The sequence below is a fragment of the Microtus oregoni genome, unplaced genomic scaffold, assembly GCF_018167655.1.
Source record: "Microtus oregoni isolate MIOR12 unplaced genomic scaffold, Mior012 000003F_ref0000135, whole genome shotgun sequence".
Classification (NCBI taxonomy): domain Eukaryota; kingdom Metazoa; phylum Chordata; class Mammalia; order Rodentia; family Cricetidae; genus Microtus; species Microtus oregoni.
The window spans coordinates 6,050,074-6,068,094 of NW_024543062.1; the positions used below are offsets into that span (position 1 = coordinate 6,050,074).

The 18,021-nt window shown below is 49.4% G+C and overlaps 2 protein-coding genes across 2 annotated transcripts; both read left to right on the forward strand.

Annotated features, from left to right (window-relative positions):
- The first annotated feature begins 3,565 nt into the window (after positions 1–3,565).
- On the forward strand, positions 3,566–6,724 carry LOC121446632 (paired immunoglobulin-like type 2 receptor beta-2). The gene is made up of 3 exons (XM_041649389.1): positions 3,566–3,653; positions 3,965–4,351; positions 6,531–6,724. The coding sequence occupies exons 1-3, from the start codon at positions 3,566–3,568 to the stop codon at positions 6,722–6,724; spliced, it is 669 nt and encodes a 222-aa protein (XP_041505323.1).
- A 6,848-nt stretch (positions 6,725–13,572) lies between these two features.
- Positions 13,573–16,757, forward strand: LOC121444129 (paired immunoglobulin-like type 2 receptor beta). The gene is made up of 3 exons (XM_041645922.1): positions 13,573–13,695; positions 14,004–14,387; positions 16,564–16,757. Exons 1-3 carry the CDS (start codon positions 13,623–13,625, stop codon positions 16,755–16,757), a joined length of 651 nt encoding a protein of 216 aa, XP_041501856.1. The 5' UTR covers positions 13,573–13,622.
- Positions 16,758–18,021: the final 1,264 nt, after the last annotated feature.

Sequence of the window (18,021 nt, forward strand, 5' to 3'; positions counted from 1 at the left end):
CCCAAAGCTGGAATTAAAGGCATGGAATTTTAAGTTTTAACTTTTAAAATTACACATATTTATTCTGCGGGTGAAGGACACACTAGTGCTATAGCCTAAGCAGCAGCCAGGGTCTAACACTGCAGTCTGACACTCCCCGTGGTCACATGTGCACAAAAGCCCCATGTGTACACCCCACAGCCCCAGGCTGACCTTCCACAGACAGTGCCCCTCCTCTGTGAAAGCACCATGGCTGCAGTTTTCAGTCACTGCTGTAGGGGAAACATGGCTGTCACTCCAGGAGGCTGATTACATCATCCTGGACAGGAACCATCCCACAGCAGGGTCCCTGTGGGGATCCAGCTGAGTCCAGGACTTGTAACAACAGAGCCCATAACTTGGGATTCAGGTGGCAGCAGGGAGGTTGAGCACCTATAGATCCCACCAGAACCTATTGTATAAAAATGCAGGGGTTAACCAGGCAGTGGCGGCACATACATTTAGTCCCAGGACTAGGGAAGCAGGTGGATCTCTGTAAGTTCAAAGGCAGCCTGGTCTACAGAGCAAATTTTAAACAGAACCAAAGCTACAGAGAAACCCAGTCTCCAAAACAAAAATAAAAATAAAAAATAATTCTGAGGTCCAACAGCTAACATAGGTCAGGCCTAAAGTGGTCAATCCCTCCTAGAGATTCTGCAATTGGATGACCTTTTACCCACAGACCCCAGACAGTAGGGTAAGGCCAGATGAAGCCTGGAAGTGAAGCTTAGATTCTGCATCTGCACAGACATCTGGAGACCTAGAATCCTGGACCTACAAGAGAAGGACTAGACCACATATTTCTGTAAACACAACAGAAGGCTTGTAGACTTGGTGGTCGATTGATGGGACCCAACTGCCCATCACCCATGGTGAGCCACCCTGGTTCTGGTTTGATGCCTCTGATTTCCCTGCTCCCTTGGTGTCACCTCAGGCTCCCAACTCCCCTTTCCCCTCCCCTGTTGTCACCTCGCCACACAGGCCCAAAGGCTCTTCAGAGCAATGTCCCCATTTTCATGATGTGGCTGCTCTGTCTTCTGATCCTTGCCTCTCCTCTGTAGCAAAAGTAACTGCAGTGCCATGCACTGGGTGCGCTGAGACCCGGCCTGAGCACTGTGTTGCTGTTACCCACGCGTCTTTCACAAGATCCTGCAGGAGCTGGGGACTCTGTGCTTCACTGTTGCTCACAACCTTGCTCTGGCCGTGTTTACTCAGGATGAGGACTTGGTAGGCAGGTGCTGGATGATCAGCTGTGAGAGGTGCCTTGCATGATAGTATGTGAGAGAGAGTGTGTGTGTGTGTGTGTGTGCGTGCACACGTACACGCATGCATGCACACGCATGCAAGTGTGTGCTCATGCATGTGGCGACTAGAGAGCAACGTCCGGCTTTACTACTCCAGACACCATGTACCTGGACATTTTGTGTTGTTAGTTGGTTGTTTTGTTTGTTTGTTTTCTGTGTTTCTTTGTTTGCTTTTTATTATTCTTCTTTTTGTAGGTCTGTTTTGTTTTTGTTTGGTCTCACTATGTAGTCCTGGTTGGCCTGGAACTCAATATGCAGACCAGGCTAGATTCACACTAGCAGATGTCCGTTTGCCTCTGCCTCCCATATGCTAGAAAGAAGGCGTGTGCCACAAAGGCCACCGTAATTTTTTAGATTATATTTACTTATTTATTGTAGGAGGAAGGGCACACTCACTTTGCAGCCTGAGCAGCAGCCAGGTTCTAACACTGCAGTCTGACACTCCCCATGGTCTCATGTATGTAAGCCCCATGTGTGCACCCCACTGCCCCAGGCTGCTCTTCCACAGAAAGTGCCCCTCCCCTATGAAAGCATCTTGGCGGCAGGGCCCAGTCACTGCTATTAGGACAAACTGGGTTCTCACTACAGGAAAATTATTACAGCCTCCTGGACAGTAATCGTCCCACAGCAGGGTCCCTATTGGGAACCAACTGAGTCCAGGACTTGAAATTAGAACAGAGTTCATGATCTGGGATTGTGTGGCCAGCAGGTGGCAGCAGTGAGGCTGAGCACAGGAACTGCTGGGATCATGAGGGACCAACCAGAGCCTGCAGGAGACCAGCAGCTGGCACAGGGCAAGCTCATTAGGCCCAGTCCTTCCTTTAGAAACTTAGCAAGGGGTGAGGAAGGCAGAGAAAGCAGACATGACAGAGGCGGCGGCATAGCCACCTGAGGGGAGCATGGAGAAGGCAGTCAATGCCAGGAAATTAAGGAAATGGGAAGGCGCCTCTGCCCATCTCATTTAGAGAGTATAATGCCATTTCTTCTGGTACAATCACATCTTCCTGCCCTTCAGGGAACTGGTGGCACCTTGTCATGGGAAAGGGTGAGATGACCTCCACAAAACCATCCCCCACATCTCACAACTCGACTCTATTCACGGACCAGCTATGTCCACTCCCAGAGATGTCCCAGGATATGTCGTGACTGACACATTGCTGCTCTGAACCCTTTTGGCCCACTCCATTCAAAGAAGGTTCTAGAACAGCCACATCTAGAACGAATCCTGAAGTATTCTGTGGGAACAGCCTCCCTGGAGCCCAGCGGAAGATCCGTGGCCTTGAGGGGAGCTCAGAAGCTGCACCAAGCAGGCAGCCCGAAGTCAGTGTGGAGAGTGAGAGTAGGAGAAGTCAGTGGGACTGAAGTCCAGTCACCTGCCGTGTGCCAGTCATGTGACATGTGCCAGGGCTTCTCTGACACTTGGTTTCCTCTTCTGAGTGTGTGTTAAGGGTGGTGGGAGGCAAAACGTCTTCTTCAGAAACTGGAGTGGCTCTGGAGTCGCTGTCAAGGTGAAGAAGACGAGTCTATAACTTACCAGGAAGCACAGGGAAGTTACAGACTAGGCAACAGCGAGCAGTCAGGGCAAGATTGTCCACTGGGCATTGGTTTTCGTGGGGTTCTGTGAGGAGTCCCTGACAGGCAGCAAGAGTGCAAAGAGCAGACGATGGTGGGGGCACCAAGCTAGGGCTGGGACTGAATGTGTTTCCTCATCACCTCCTGTCTCATACTTTTTGGTAAGCAGAAAATGATCAATCTCTTAACTGTGATTATGAGAGAGAGAGAGAGAGAGAGAGAGAGAGAGAGAGAGAGAGAGAGAGAGCGCCAGCATGAGGGGAGACATGCTGAGAAACAGACTGGGGGGAGGAAATTATGAAGCTGAGGAAACAGTGATTACAGGCTGCATAGGGAATGGGAAAGACTGGATGAGACAGGAGGTCAGGGTGGAAGAGAGGAGAGTTCAGCATGCAGAGGTTAAGGCTGTATCTTCCAGCCAAAAATGGGGGCTAGGCTCATGGGTGCAGTCATCTTCTCAGTGACCACAAGGGTGGATCTTCTGTAACGTGGGAAAGAAGAAACCAGAATGATAAAGGAAGTTGCTGGCCACAAGGAGGTGGAGATGGGGAGGTCCTGCCCCACCCAGTCCTCCACATGAGAAGCCACAGGGAATGTGGCTCACTTTACCCTGATTGTCTCCTGACTCCTGAGCACCCAGGGTTCCTCCACGGGGCCTCCTCTACTGTCTGATGGCTCTGCTGGTCTCACTTCCTGGAGGGATTCTGGACATGGCTTCTGTCCTGCTTCTGCTGCTCCCAGCAGCCTGTCTGCAAGCTGGTGAGTGGTGGGAACCTCACTAGTGGGGACCTAATCACAGGAGGGGTGAGTGGGGCTGGGAAGAGTGGGTTGTCGTGTGAACAGATGACTGCTAGAGCAACCAGCCTGTCCTCTGAGCCACAAGAGAGAGCTCATGTTCAGAGTGGGTCCAGCTCAAATCTTGCTGTCTATCCTGTCCCCTACTGAACAGTGGGACGTGGGAAAAGCCCTTCCCGGAGTTCTCCTCCTGCCTGTGGGTGAAAACTCGGGAAGCTCTGGGTTGTCCTTTCCATCCCCTGCAGTGGTTTCAGATTCTTCCCCAACCTTCCCAGGTAACTCAGCAGGATCCAATAGAGTAAATACCTTTGGTGTCAACCAACCAGCACGCCTCTCTGGTGTCGAGGGCGGCTCCATCAAGATCCCCTTCTCCTTCTACTTCCCCTGGGAGTTGGCAAAGGATCCACAGATGAGGATTCTCTGGAGAAGGAAGTACCTCTATGGGGAACTGATCTACAACTCTTCCTCGGGTTTCATCCATGATCATTTCAAAGACCGGCTCATCCTGAACTGGACACAGCCTCAGACATCCGGAGTCCTCAGAATTCTGGATTTGAACAAGAAAGACCAGACAGTGTACTTCTGCCAGATTTATCTGAACACAAAAAGAGGCGTGCAGAGTTGGCAGTCTACTGATGGAACCCAACTCGCCATCACCCATGGTGAGTCATCCTGGTAGTGGCTTTGATGCCTCTGAATTCCTTGTCCCTTAGGTGTCCCCTCAGGTTCCACAGCTCTGAGACTGGTTTTATATCCCTTTCCCTTGGCTCTGCCCAGGCCTCTGACAACAGGATCTTTCCACTGTAATTGTGCCCAAGCCTTGGCTGTCTCCTTGACTGTGCCTGTCATTCTCTGCTCAGAGGGAACCCCACCCCTCTCTCGGCTTCAGGTTGTGTCCTACCCCGTAGTTCACCTCCTTTCTGTCCCAAACTAACACTGTGGTCCTGTCCACTTCCCTCTCCTCTGACCTCAAGGAGGACTGACATCTCCAGGATATAGCTGACTCATTTGGTCCTGTGTCAGGGCTCCCGTTAGCCCCCATATAGAGCATCTCCACACAGCTCTAACCTAAGGCCAGAATGAGCAGTAGGTGCCCATTGGATGTTCTTGGTGTCCTCCGGTCTGACTATGAACTGCTAGATGTCACCAAAGTCTCCCATTTCCCATACTAAATCCCCAGGACACATCCCTCACCTCTCCCTGCCGACTCCATGTCTCCTCTCCATCTCCCAACTCCCCTTTCTCCTCCATTGCTCTAAGATCTCCCTTAAAAGCACAAAGGATTTTTAAACTAATGTCCCAATGTCATGATCTGGTTGCTTTGTCTTCTGATCCTGGCCTCTCCTCAGAAGCAGAAGTGACTGCAGGCCCATACACACTGAGCCCCGAGGCCCAGCCTTGTCACAATGGAACTCTATACACGGCCACCCTGGAGCTGAGCGAGTCTAGCTGCTCGGTTGTTGATCACAGCCTTGCTCCAGGGCTGTTTATTTGTGTATTTATTTATTCAGGATTTTCACAACACCGGTTCTCATGCTGGAGCCCTGGCTGTCCCAAAATTGACTATGTAGACCAGGCTGGCCTTGAGCTCACAGAAATCTGCCTGCCTCCTTCTCCCGAGTGCTGAGACTAGAGCCATGAGCCACCACATCCAGCAGTGGCTGTTGACTGCATTAAAGCCAACTCGTGAGAGGATGCCCACAGCAGAGTTCTCTGTGCAGTCTCTGCGGCTGCCATGTTGACCTGATGTAAACTCAAAAGGCAGCTTCCAGGGCTCAGGGAAGAGAAAGAAGCTGCTTCTTGGCTCTAGATTAGGGGTTCTCAACCTTCCTAAGGCTATGGCCCTCATGTTGTGGGGACCTAAACCATATAATTATTTTTTGCTATTTCATAACTGTAATTTTGCCACTGTCATGATTTGCAGTATAACTTTATGATATGCAGGATATCCGATATGGACCCTTATGGGGCCATGGACCCCATGTTGAGAAGTACTCGTCTATAATATTCAAATAGGTAAATGTGAAAATTAACCACAGTGATGTCTGTAGAGCAAATGAATGTTCTCTGCCCTGCACTGTGCTATACTCCTATGACTAAAATTATATACATTCTGTTATAGTTTATGTATTCTGTGTGTGATCATTTGAGTCTGTTAATCGAGGTGTGTGTGTGTGTTGTGTGTGTGTGTGTGTGTGTGTGTGTGAATGTACACATTTTTTCAGTGCATGTGGAGGCTACAGTACAACTTCAGGTGTTATCCACCTTATTTTTTGAGACAGGGTCTCTCATTGGCTTCAAGGTTGTCATGTAGGTAAGGTTGTGAGACCAGTGAACCCCAGAGACACACCTGTCTCCACCTCCTCATTACAGGGATTACAACTCATTCAGTTCTGTTTCCTGTAGAACTCTATGTACATAGCATGGCTTAAACTCAGAGAGATCTGCCTGCCTCTGCCCCTTGGGCTAAGATTGAAGGCTGTGCCCAGTTCACCCGGCTCATTGTATCGATACTAGGGATCAATCTCAGGTCAAAGTTTTGAGAGCAAACACTCTATTGACTGACAAAATGTCATGTTCTCTACATCTATAACATAACAGCTGTATCTCTGAGGTTCGTTATCTGTGACAAGATGAAGATCTGAGGACACACAGCCAGGACAGGTGGAGGGTGTGCACTGAGCTTGCTCTCCTGGAGTCTCAGCCTTCAGCATGTGGTCCCCTCTGTGAACCTCTTAATAGCGGCTCCCCATCCCACCTCCCACAGAGGAGACAAGATGTGACACTCACCCCATCCCTCCTCATCCAGGGAGATTCTGCTCACTCCTCATCTCTCCCCAGCAGCCAGAACCATCAGGAAGAGCCCCTCCATCATCACCTCTGCAGTCACCACGGCTGGACTGGAGGACACAGAGGGACAGAGGAATCCTTCACTTGTGAACATAGGAGCCACTGTCGGGGTGGTGGTGGCCACGGCTGTGCTCATAACCCCCGTCTATGTGATGCTGATCTTCCTCTGGTGGAAGAAAAGGTGAGTGGTCCAGGACAGGGCCTCACCCAAGCTTCCCACGTGAGTTTCTTCTGCTGTATGACAAAGAGAAAGGCAAATGTTTTAGTCAGGTCTGTACAGTCATGGAACTTATGGAATGAATATATGAATATACGATTATATAATTAAATATATTTCTGAACATATATGGGAGTTCATTGGAATGACTTATAGGCTGCTGTAGAAGAATATCTAGTTGTGAATGTAAAGACCAAGAACCCAGTAGCTACTCAGTCCTACAAGGCTGGGTTTCTCAGCTGCTCTACTGGGATCTCGAAGACGGAAATGAATGTGTGACAGAGGCGAAGGCAAGCAGATGAAGAACACCCTTGTTTCTTCCACTGCCCTTACACAGGTTTCCAACAGACAATGTGGCCCAGCCTCATGGAGGGCGTAAATGCATGCTGTCGTCCTTCCTCAAGATCCAGATCACAAGTGTGACCTTCATTTCTAGATTATAGTTCATTCCAACTACAGTCCAATTGACAGCCAAGAACAGCCAGCACGGTAAACATGTGCAGGGCAGAGAACAGAGAACACAAGGATAGAAAACAGGCGGGACTCAGCCAGAACTGAATCTGTACCTACTTCATTAGAGTCCCAGCTGGAAATTAGAGGATCAAGCAAAGATGAACACAGGACAGGAGCAGAGATGAGCAGACAGTGGAGTGTATTGGAAAACCCAGAAATACAGTCTTGAATATGCAGGCTCAGCCCTGCAATGGATAAGAAGAGCAGTTGAGAGGTGAAGAGCAGGAGTCTGGGAGGCAGCAGAAGTCTGACTGGGATTCAAACCCTAAGACTGAATCTGCAGGGTGCAGTAGCTGAACTCACAGGGAAGCCAGGGAGCCAAGTTCCAGGGAGACAAAAGGGAGGCCTGGTGAGTGCAGAGCAGGGAGAGCAGGGAGGGGACATGAGTTCAAGGCAGGGGAAGGAAGCAAAGGGAGAAGGACATGGACAAGAGGCAGTGGACAGGAGAGCTGTCCTCTGATTGGCTGTGCAGAAGGACAGCTGAGGACTGGCCTCAAGCCCCGGGGACTCTCAGTCCTGTCCCTGATTGGCTGCTACAGAGCTGTTTGCTGCCCTGGGCCCCTAATGTTGTCTGAACACAGAGAACAGCTGAGAGGCAGACAGAGGATCAGCATGGTTGCCACATTGACACTGGTTCTTCTCCTACAGGCCAGCAGACTAAAGCTGAAACCCCAGCCAGGTGAGCGGCTGTCATCCCAAGGAGCAGGTGAGGGGCTGCTTGAAGAAGTTTGTTATGAGAGGCATGCAAGGGAGCTAGAGAGATGATTGAGTTAGAAACCCTTGCACATGGGCAGGAGGACCTGAGTCTGACTGGGAGCACCCACACTGTAAACCAGGGGAGTGACAGAAATATGTAATCCCAGTTCTGGACAAGTAAGAGACAGACAGAAGCATGGCGCTGTCTGTCCAGCTAGACTAGTGTAATTGCTGAGTTCCAGGTCAATGAGAGACCATGTCATAAAAAATAATGTGGATTCCTCAAGGGGATAAATCAAGGTCGTGGCATTTTCTAAGTTTACTTTAAATGAAGGGTTTGAAAATTGCATATTAATGGACAAAAGAAAAGTGGGAAGCAGAGAGATAGTTCAGTGGGAGAAGGTGTCTGCAGCCAAGACCAATGGCCTGCGTTCATTTGGGGACATAAATGGGGCAAGTAGAAAACTGACTACAGAAAACCGTCCTCTCCTTCTCAGGCACAGCACTGTTAGTCCCCAGCTAATGGAACTCCAGGGGCCAGCATCGCTCACCAGGGTGGTGAGTTTCATCAAAGTACGGTTTGCTGGTCACACTTCCTGCATCTCAACCCCTTCCCTCACCACGACCTGGGAATCAGAGAGCAGGGCTTCTAGCCTGTGCTGTGAAACATCCGTCCATGGACAGGTACAAGAAGAGAACCCCACTTCTGCCATGTGCGCTCTGACTTCCTTTCCTCAGAACACAATTTTTCTGTCTCTGGTCCTGAGATCCTAACTCTGCTGTTACCTATCTGTCCATGGAGTTAATAATATTTTTAATAAATATCTTCCTCCCAGCAATGCATATCCTGTCTCTCTTAACACCTATGTGAGACTTTAGAGAACAGCAGATTGTGTCCATGAGCAGCGACACTGAGAGAGGCAGGGACCATGGTCCACACTGAGAACCACTGCATGAGAACCCTGTTCCTCTCTCCATTCTCCCTGGACACTGACATCTCAGTCACAGGCCCTGGCCACTCCATGCCCCTCCTCAGATGACAGACCATGGTTTGATTGGGTCCCATTCTGGGCTTCCTTTCCTCACAGGCCCATCTACAAACACTCTCTTTCCTTACTTCCTTCAGTGTTGATATTCTGACCTGTGGGGTCTCCCCTGGGACAAGACTTCTTTCCCAAGTCCAGTCTGTCTTAACATTGATAGTCAGTGGATCAGCGTGTACCAAAGAGCATGCTGGGACATAAGGATAGCATCCACACTGACCATTAAGGATGAAATCCAGGCTGTTTTCACAGACAGAGATGGTGCATGGGCATTCGGCAGTGTGGCTGTAGTTGGCTCCCATATGCCCATAGGGAGTGGCACTATTAGGAGGCATAGTTTTCTTGGAGTGGGTATGGCCTTGTTGAAGGAAGTGAGTCATTGAGGGGGTGGGTTATAGGTCCTATGCTCAGGATGCACTTTACCAGAGGTACTGTTGTCTTCATGTTACCTGTGGATACAGGTGGAGAAGTCTCAGCTCCTTTTCCAGTACCATGTCTTCCAGCATGCTACCAATGTCTGACCATGAAGATAATGAACTAAACCTCTGAAACTGGAAGCCACCCCAAATTAATTATTTCCTTTATAAGAGTTGCCATGCTCGTGGTGTCTCTTGACAGCAATAGAAACCCTAAGACAGGCATGCACGATTCAGATCCACCAATCACAGTCCTGCATAGATGCAGCTCTTATTCCATCAGTGACAAGTCTCAAATGTGTGTCAGTCATGGGATTTTTGCTGAGTCACTGGAAACTGTCCCATCCCTATGGGACTAGCTGAAGCTAGGAGGGGTGATGGAGAAGTCACCAAGGCTTCTCATGACTACAGTAGAGTCTCCTGGGTCAGCTGTGAGATGTCTGCTGTGGTGTAACTGGATCCAAGCCTCTGAGGCTGAACTCTGCAGCAGCCGTGGTCACAGTGATCTTGGCAGCTGGGATTGTGTCTCCTCTGAGCATCCCTGAGGTGTTCACACAGGCAGGCTGCCGTGATGACCATCTGCCCAGTCATCTACAGTATGATTAATTCACCATCGCCTCCCTCCAGGCAGCTGGGCCCAGAGAAGGGGATTCATGCATGTTACTCCAATGGTCACGTGAATTGCCATATAAGTTTCCATTGTTCAAAAAGGAGGAATAATAAAGGGGCCCACAAAAGGCTTACACAGAACCAGCATTCTCAACATAATTTACATAAAATTCCCTCAGTGTGCAGGGAGCATGACTGTAGGAATGGCAGCAGACATGAGGTCTAGCCGGGTTACAACTCTTTAGGTTTTATGTTCCCCAGCCAGAGCCATTCAGTAACAAAAAAATACTAGGGGAACCCGGGCATGGTGGCATAACCATGTAATCTCAATGATTGAGAGTAGAGACAGCAGAATAATGAATTGGAAGCTATTTTTAGCACCTATAGATTCTAAATCCAGTCTAGGTTACATAGACCCTGTTTTGAAACCAACAAACCAAAGCTAACCAAACCCAAACAGTAAAGAGAGGTCATGGAGGCAGTCCAAACATTAGTTCAGTTTGCATGAAGACAGAGAACTTGAAGACAAGAGAATCGAAAGAAACAGTTTTTCTTTAGATTCACTACAATAAATTTTTGACTATTAATAGTTGTCTTAAGCAATATAGAAAGTTGAAGAGGAAATTGAGAGTTTCTCAGTTTATGTGACCTCAAACCCAATGACATGTGTGTTCCTTCCTCTGCTTTGGTTTTCTGCAGAACCTTGAAGACTCAGGCAGAGGAGTAGGTGGCTGATGTGGTCACCCAGCTGCTCACTAGACTTGTAGGACATGGTGTAGAGTCTCTTCTTGGGGCTCCCCTCTACAGGGGTACAGGGAGGTGCTCACAGTGCGGTTGGGAAACACTGAGGATGTTGATGTCATCAAGAGGAGAAAAGACGGTTCATATAGGAGCGGGGCAAATGTGCTACTGTGATGTCCTAGTGCAGCCTGAGTGTCCTGTTACACCACAGGTCATCATCCTCCACCCTCTCTCTAGCATCCCCTCAACTCTGTCGGGACCAATCTAGGCAGCTACTCTGGGTTTCTTCTGGGTGCTCTTAGATGCTAGTGGGGATAAAAACTCAAGGAATGGGAGAGTGGATGGTGTGACAGATGGATGGACAGATGGACAGTTTTCATCTATGAGTTGTCTGCTGGGGCAGGGCCCATCTGCCCTTCACTGTGTTATTTGAGGGAAATTTCTGGAATTGAATGGTTCTGGCAGAAGTAGGAAGGGTTGAGTCTATTCTCTGCCATCACTGTCATGAGAAAACACAGCCGGGTATAAAATCAGGGTCTGATTGCTGGGGACACGATCAGGAACTGGAGTCTGAGAGTCACAGAGGCTGGCCTCGGGAGCCCGTGTTTACTCAGGATGAGGACTGGGTAGACATGTGGGGCACATCAGCTATGGATGTCTCCCTGCATGATGTGTCTGTGTCTGTATTCAACTGCACATGTGTGCATGTGTGAGCTCCCCTATGTGGAGGCCAGCAGACAAACTCAGGGGTTGCTACTCAGAACACATTCCGCCTTGGATTTCTTTCTTTGTTTGTTTGTATTGGTTTTTATGAGACAAAATCTATATAGCCATTGCTGGCATGGAACTTGATAAATAGACAAGGACAGCCTCAAACTCACTGAGATCCACTCGTGTTTGCCTCTGCCTCTGTCTCTGCCTCCCCGAAGCTGGAATTAAAGGCATGCACCATCATGCCTAGCCCACTATATGTTTTAGCTTTTAAAATTACACTTATTTATTCTGTAGGAACAGGGCACCCTGAGCAGCAGCCAGGTTTTAACACTGCAGTCTGACACTCCTCCCCATGGTCACATGTATGTAAAAGCCCCATGTGTGCACTGGACAGCCCCCTGCTGCTTTTCCACAGAACGTGCCCCTTCCCTGTGAAAGACTCATGGCTTCAGGGCCCAGTCACTGCTATTGGGGGAAACTCAGTTTTTGCTGTAGGAGACTGATTACAGCCTGCTGGACAGAAATCATCCCACAGGAGGGTCCCTATGGGATACAACTTAGTCCAGGATTTGAAATTAGAACAGAGTTCATGATCTGGAATTGTGTGGCCAGCAGGTGGCAGCAGTGAGGCTGAGCACAGGGACAGCTGAGATACTGAGGGACCAACCAGAGTCTGTTGTGTAAAAATGCTGGAGACCAGCTGCTGGAGCATGGCAAGCTCATTAGGCCCAGTCCTTCCTTTAGAGACTTAGCAAGGGGTGAGGAAGGCAGAGAAAGCAGACTTGACAGAGGCGGCTGCATAGCCTCCTGCAGGGGAGCATGGAGAAGGCAATCAATGCCAGGAAATCTCATTCAGAGAGTATAATGCCATTTCTTCTGGTACAATCACATCTTCCTGCCCTTCAGGGAACTAGTGGCACCTTGTCATGGGGAAGGGTGAGATGACCTCCACAAAACCAGCCCTGTGACCACCAAGCCACTGCCCCCACATCTCAAACTCGACTCTCTTCACAGACCAGCTGTGTCCACTCTGATGTCCCAGGCGATATGTCGTGACTGACACATTGCTGCTCTGAACCCTTTTTGCCCACTCCATTCAAAGAAGGTTCTAGAACAGCCACATCTAGAACGAATCCTGAAGTATTCTGTGGGAACAGCCTCCCTGGAGCCCAGCGGAAGATCCGTGGCCTTGAGGGGAGCTCAGAGGCTGCACCGAGCAGGCAGCCGAAGTCAGTGTGGAGAGTGAGAGTAGGAGAAGTCAGTGGGACTGAAGTCCAATAGCCTGCCGTGTGCCAGTCATGTGACATGTGCCAGGGCTTCTCTGACCCTTGGTTTCCTCCTCTGAGTGTGGGTTAAGGGTGGCAATAGACAAAAACTTTCCTTCAGAACCTGGAGTAGCTCTGGAGTCACTGTCGAGGTGAGGGAGACGAGTCTATAACTTACCCAGAAGCACAGGGAAGTTCCAGCCAGCGCCAGGGCGAGAGTGTCCACTGGGCCTTAGTTTTCCAGGGCTGCTGTGAGGAGTCCCTGACAGGCAGCAAGAGTGCAAAGAGCAGACGATGATGGGGGCACCAAGCTAGGGCTGGGACTGAATGTGTTTCCTCATCACCTCCTGCCTTGTTGTGTCTGGTGAGCAAAAAATGATCTTTCCCTTAACTGTGACTATGAGAGAGAGAGAGAGAGAGAGAGAGAGAGAGAGAGAGAGAGAGAAGAAGGAGCTTGAGGGGAGACATAGTGAGAAACAGACTGAGGGAAGGGCAGGAGTGGAGAAAATCAGGAGCTGAGGAAACTGATTGCAGACTGCATAGGGAATGGGAAAGACTGGATGAGACAGGAGGTCAAGGTGGAAGAGAGGAGAGCCCGGCATGCAGAGTTCAAGCCATAAATGGGGGCTAGGTTCTAAGGCACAGTTATATTCTCAGAGACCACAAACGCGGATCTCCTGCAACATGGGAAAGAAGAAGCCAGAGTAATAATGGAAGTAGCTGGCTTGAGGAGGTGGAAGATTGGAAGGTCCCCCCCCCACTCAGTCCTCCACATGAGAAGAGCCGAGAAATGTGGGTCGCTTTACCCTGATTCTCTCCTGACTCGTGATTACCCCAGGGTCCATCCACAGGGACTGTTCTCCCACCTGATGGCTCCGCTGCTCTCATTTCCTGGGATGATGAAGGCCATGACTTGGGTCCTGCTTCTGCTGCTCTCAGCTGGTGAGTGGTGGGGCCCTCACTACTGGGGACTTAACCACAGGAGGGGTGAGTGGGTCTGGGAAGAGTCGGTTGGCATGTGGGGAGGTGACTCTAGGAGTCAGCCTGTCCTCTGTGCCCCAAGAGAAAGCTCATCCTCAGATTTGGTCCAGCCCAACCTTTCCCTGACTGTCCTGTCCCACAAGAGACAGTGGGACATAGGGACAGTCCTCCTTTGTGTCCCACACCTGCCTATGGATATTGGCTCGTGAAGCTCTGCGTTGTCCGTTTCCATCCCCGAAGTGGCTTCAGATTCTCCTCATCCTTCTCAGGGAACCCAGGAGGATCCTACAGAAAAAGATATTTTGAGTTCATGCAACCAGTACGCCTCTCTGGTGTCCAGGGCGGCTCCATCAAGATCCCCTTCTCCTACTTCCCCTGGAAGTTGGCATGGGATTCAGAGATGACGATTCTCTGGAGATGGAAGCACTTCCACGGGGAATTGATCTACAACTCTTCCTCGGGTTTCATCCATGAGCATTTCAAGGACCGGCTCATCCTGAACTGGACACAGCCTCAGACATCCGGAGCCCTCAGAATTCTGGACTTGAAGGAGAAGGACCAGACAGTGTACTACTGCCAAGTTCATCTGCACACAAAACATGGCAGAGAGATATGGCAGTCAATTCATGGGACGCGACTCACCATCACCCATGGTGAGTCATCCTGGTAGTGGTTTTGGTGCTTCTGACTTCCTTGTCCCTTAGGTGTCCCCTCAGGTTCCACAGCTCTGAGACTGGTTTTATATCCCTTTCCCTTGGCTCTGCCCAGGCCTCTGACAACAGGATCTTTCCACTGTGATTTGTGTCCAACCTTGGCTGTCTCCATGACTGTGTCTGTCATTCTCTGCTCAGAGGGAACCCCACCCCTCTCTTGGCTTCAGGTTGTGTCCTACCCCCTAGTTCACCTCCTTTCTGACCCAAACTAACACTGTGGTCCTGTCCACTTTCCCTTCCCCTGACCTCAAGGTGGATTGACTTCTCCAGGATGTAGCTGACTCATTTGGTCCTGTGTCAGGACTCAAGTTAGTCCCCATATAGAGCATCTCCACACAGCTCTAACCTAAGGCCAGAATGAACAGTAGGTGCCCATTGGATGTTCTTGGTGTCCTCTGGTCTGACTATGAACTGCTAGATGTCACCACAGTCTCCCATTTCCCATACTAAATCCCCAGGACACATCCCTCACCTCTCCCTGCCCACTCCATGTCTCCTCTCCATCTCCCAACTCCCCTTTCTTCTCCATTGCTCTAAGATCTCCCTTAAAAGCACAAAGGATTTTTAAACTAATGTCCCAATGTCATGATCTGGTTGCTCTGTCTTCTGATCCTGGCCTCTCCTCAGAAGCAGAAGTGACTGCAGGCCCATACACACTGAGCCCCGAGGCCCAGCCTTGTCACAATGGAACTCTATACACGGCCACCCTGGAGCTGAGCGAGTCTAGCTGCTCGGTTGTTGATCACAGCCTTGCTCCAGGGCTGTTTATTTGTGTATTTATTTATTCAGGATTTTCACAACACCGGTTCTCATGCTGGAGCCCTGGCTGTCCCAAAATGACTATGTAGACCAGGCTGGCCTTGAAATCACGGAAATCTGCCTGCCTCCTTCTCCCGAGTGCTGAGACTAGAGCCATGTGCCGCCACATCCAGCAGTGGCTGTTGACTGCATTAAAGCCAACTCGTGAGAGGATGCCCACAGCAGAGTTCTCTGTGCACTCTCTACGGCCGCCATGTTGACCTGATGTAAACTCAAAAGGCAGCTTCCAGGGCTCAGGGAAGAGAAAGAAGCTGCTTCTTGGCTCTAGATTAGGGGTTCTCAACCTTCCTAAGGCTATGACCCTCATGTTGTGGGTACCTCAACCATATAATTATTTTTTGCTATTTCGTAACTGTAATTTTGTAACTGTCATGATTGGCAGTATAACTTTATGATATGCAGGATATCCGATATGGACTCTTGTGGGGCCATGGACCCCCATGTTGAGAAGTACTCATCTATAATATCCAAATAGGTAAATGTGAAAATTAACCATAGCGATGTTTGTAGAGCAAATGAATGTTCTCTGCCCTGCACTGTGCTATACTCCTATGACTAAAATTATGTACATTCTGTTATAGTTTATGTATTCTCTGTGTGTGATCATTTGAGTCTGTTAATCGAGGTGTGTGTGTGTGTGTGTGTGTGTGTGTGTGTGTGTGTGAATGTACACATTTGTTCAGTGCATGTGGAGGCTACAGTACAACTTCAGGTGTTATCCACCTTATTTTTTGAGACAGGGTCTCTCATTGGCTTCAAGGTTGTCATGTAGGTAAGGTTGTGAGACCAGTGAACCCCAGAGACACACCCGTCTCCACCTCCTCATTACAGGGATTACAACTCATTCAGTTCTGTTTCCTGTAGAACTCTATGTAGATAGCATGGCTTACACTCAGAGAGATCTGCCTGCCTCTGCCCCTTGGGCTAAGATTAAAGGCTGTGCCCAGTTCACCCAGCTCATTATATGGATACTAGATATCAATCTCAGGTCTATGTTTTGAGAGCAAATACTCTATTGACTGAGAAAATGTCATGTTCTCTACATCTATAACGTAACAGCTATATCTCTGAGGTTCGTTATCTGTGACAAGATGAAGATCTGAGGACACACAGCCAGGACAGGTGGAGGGTGTGCACTGAGCTTGCTCTCCTGGAGTCTCAGCCTTCAGCATCTGTTCCCCTCTGTGAACTTCTAACAGCTGGTCTCCATCCCACATCCCACTGAGGAGACAGATGTGACACTCACCCCATCCCTCCTCATCCAGGGAGGATCTGCTCACTCCTCATCTCTCCCCAGCAGTCAGCACCACCATGCAGAGCCCCTCCATCATCACCTCTGCAGTCACCACGGCTGGACTGGAGGACACAGAGGGCCAGAGGAATCCTTCACTTGTGAACATAGGAGCCATTATTGGGGTGGTGGTGGCCACGGCTGTGCTCATAACCCCCGTCTATGTGATGCTGATCTTCCTCTGGTGGAAGAAAAGGTGAGTGGTCCAGGACAGGCTCTCACCTGAGCTTCCCATGTAAGTTTCTTCTGCTGTGTGACACGGAGAAAGGTAAATGTTTTAGTCAGGTCTGTAGAGTCTTGGGACTTATTGAATGAATATATGGATATATGAATATATAACTAAATATATTTCTAAATATATATGGGAAATTATTGGAATGACTTACAGTTGCCATCCAACAATGACTAGTTGTGAATGGAAAGACATCAGCTGCTCTGTCCCACGAGGCTGGGTGTCTCAGCTGCTCTACTGGGATCTTGAAGACAGAAATGAATGTGATACCATAGGTGAGAGGAAGCAGATGAAGACACATTTTCCTTTTTCCACTGCCCTTACTGCTTCCAGCAGAAGGTGTGACCCGGATGAAAGGTGTGCCTTCCAGCCTCACGGAGGGGATAAAGGCATGCTGTCATCCTCCCTCAAGATCCAGATCACAAGAAAGCCCTCCATTTCTAGATTACAGTTCATTCCAACTACAGTCCAATTGGCAGCCAACAACAGCCAGCACAGTAAACAAAGGGAGAAGTCATAGAAAAGGGGCAGTGGACAGGAGAGCTGTCCTCTGATTGGCTGTGCTGTGCAGAAGGACAGCTGAGGAATGGCCTCAGGTCCTGAAGATTCTCAGACCTGTCCCTGATTGGCCACTACAGAGCTGTTTGCTGCCCTGGGCCCCTAATGTTGTCTGAACACAGAGAAAGCTGGGAGGCAGACGGAGGATCAGCATGGCTGCCACACTGAAACTGGTTCTTCTGCTACAGGTCAGCAGACTAAAGCTGAAACCCCAGTCAGGTGAGCAGTGAGCAGGTGAGGGGCTGTTTGAGGAAGTTTGTTATGGGAGCATGCAAGGGAGCTAGAGAGGTGGTCTGAATTAGAAACCCTTGCACACGGGCAGGAGGACCTGAGTCTGACTGGGAGCACCCACACTGTAAAGCAGGGGAGTGACAGAAATATGTAATCCCAGTTCTGGACAAGCAAGTAATAGACAGAGTCGTGGACCTGTCTGTCCAGCTGGTCTAGCATACTGGCTGAGTTCCAGGCCAATGAGAGACCATGTCATAAAAAATAATGTGGATTCTTCAAGGGGATAAATCATGGTCGTGGCATTTTCTAAGTTTATTTTAAATGAATGGTTTGAAAATTCTATATTAATGGATAAAAGAAAAGTGGGGAGCAGGAAGATATAGCTCCGTGGGAGAAGGTGTCTGCAGCCAAGAACAATGACCTGCATTCATTTGGGGGACCTA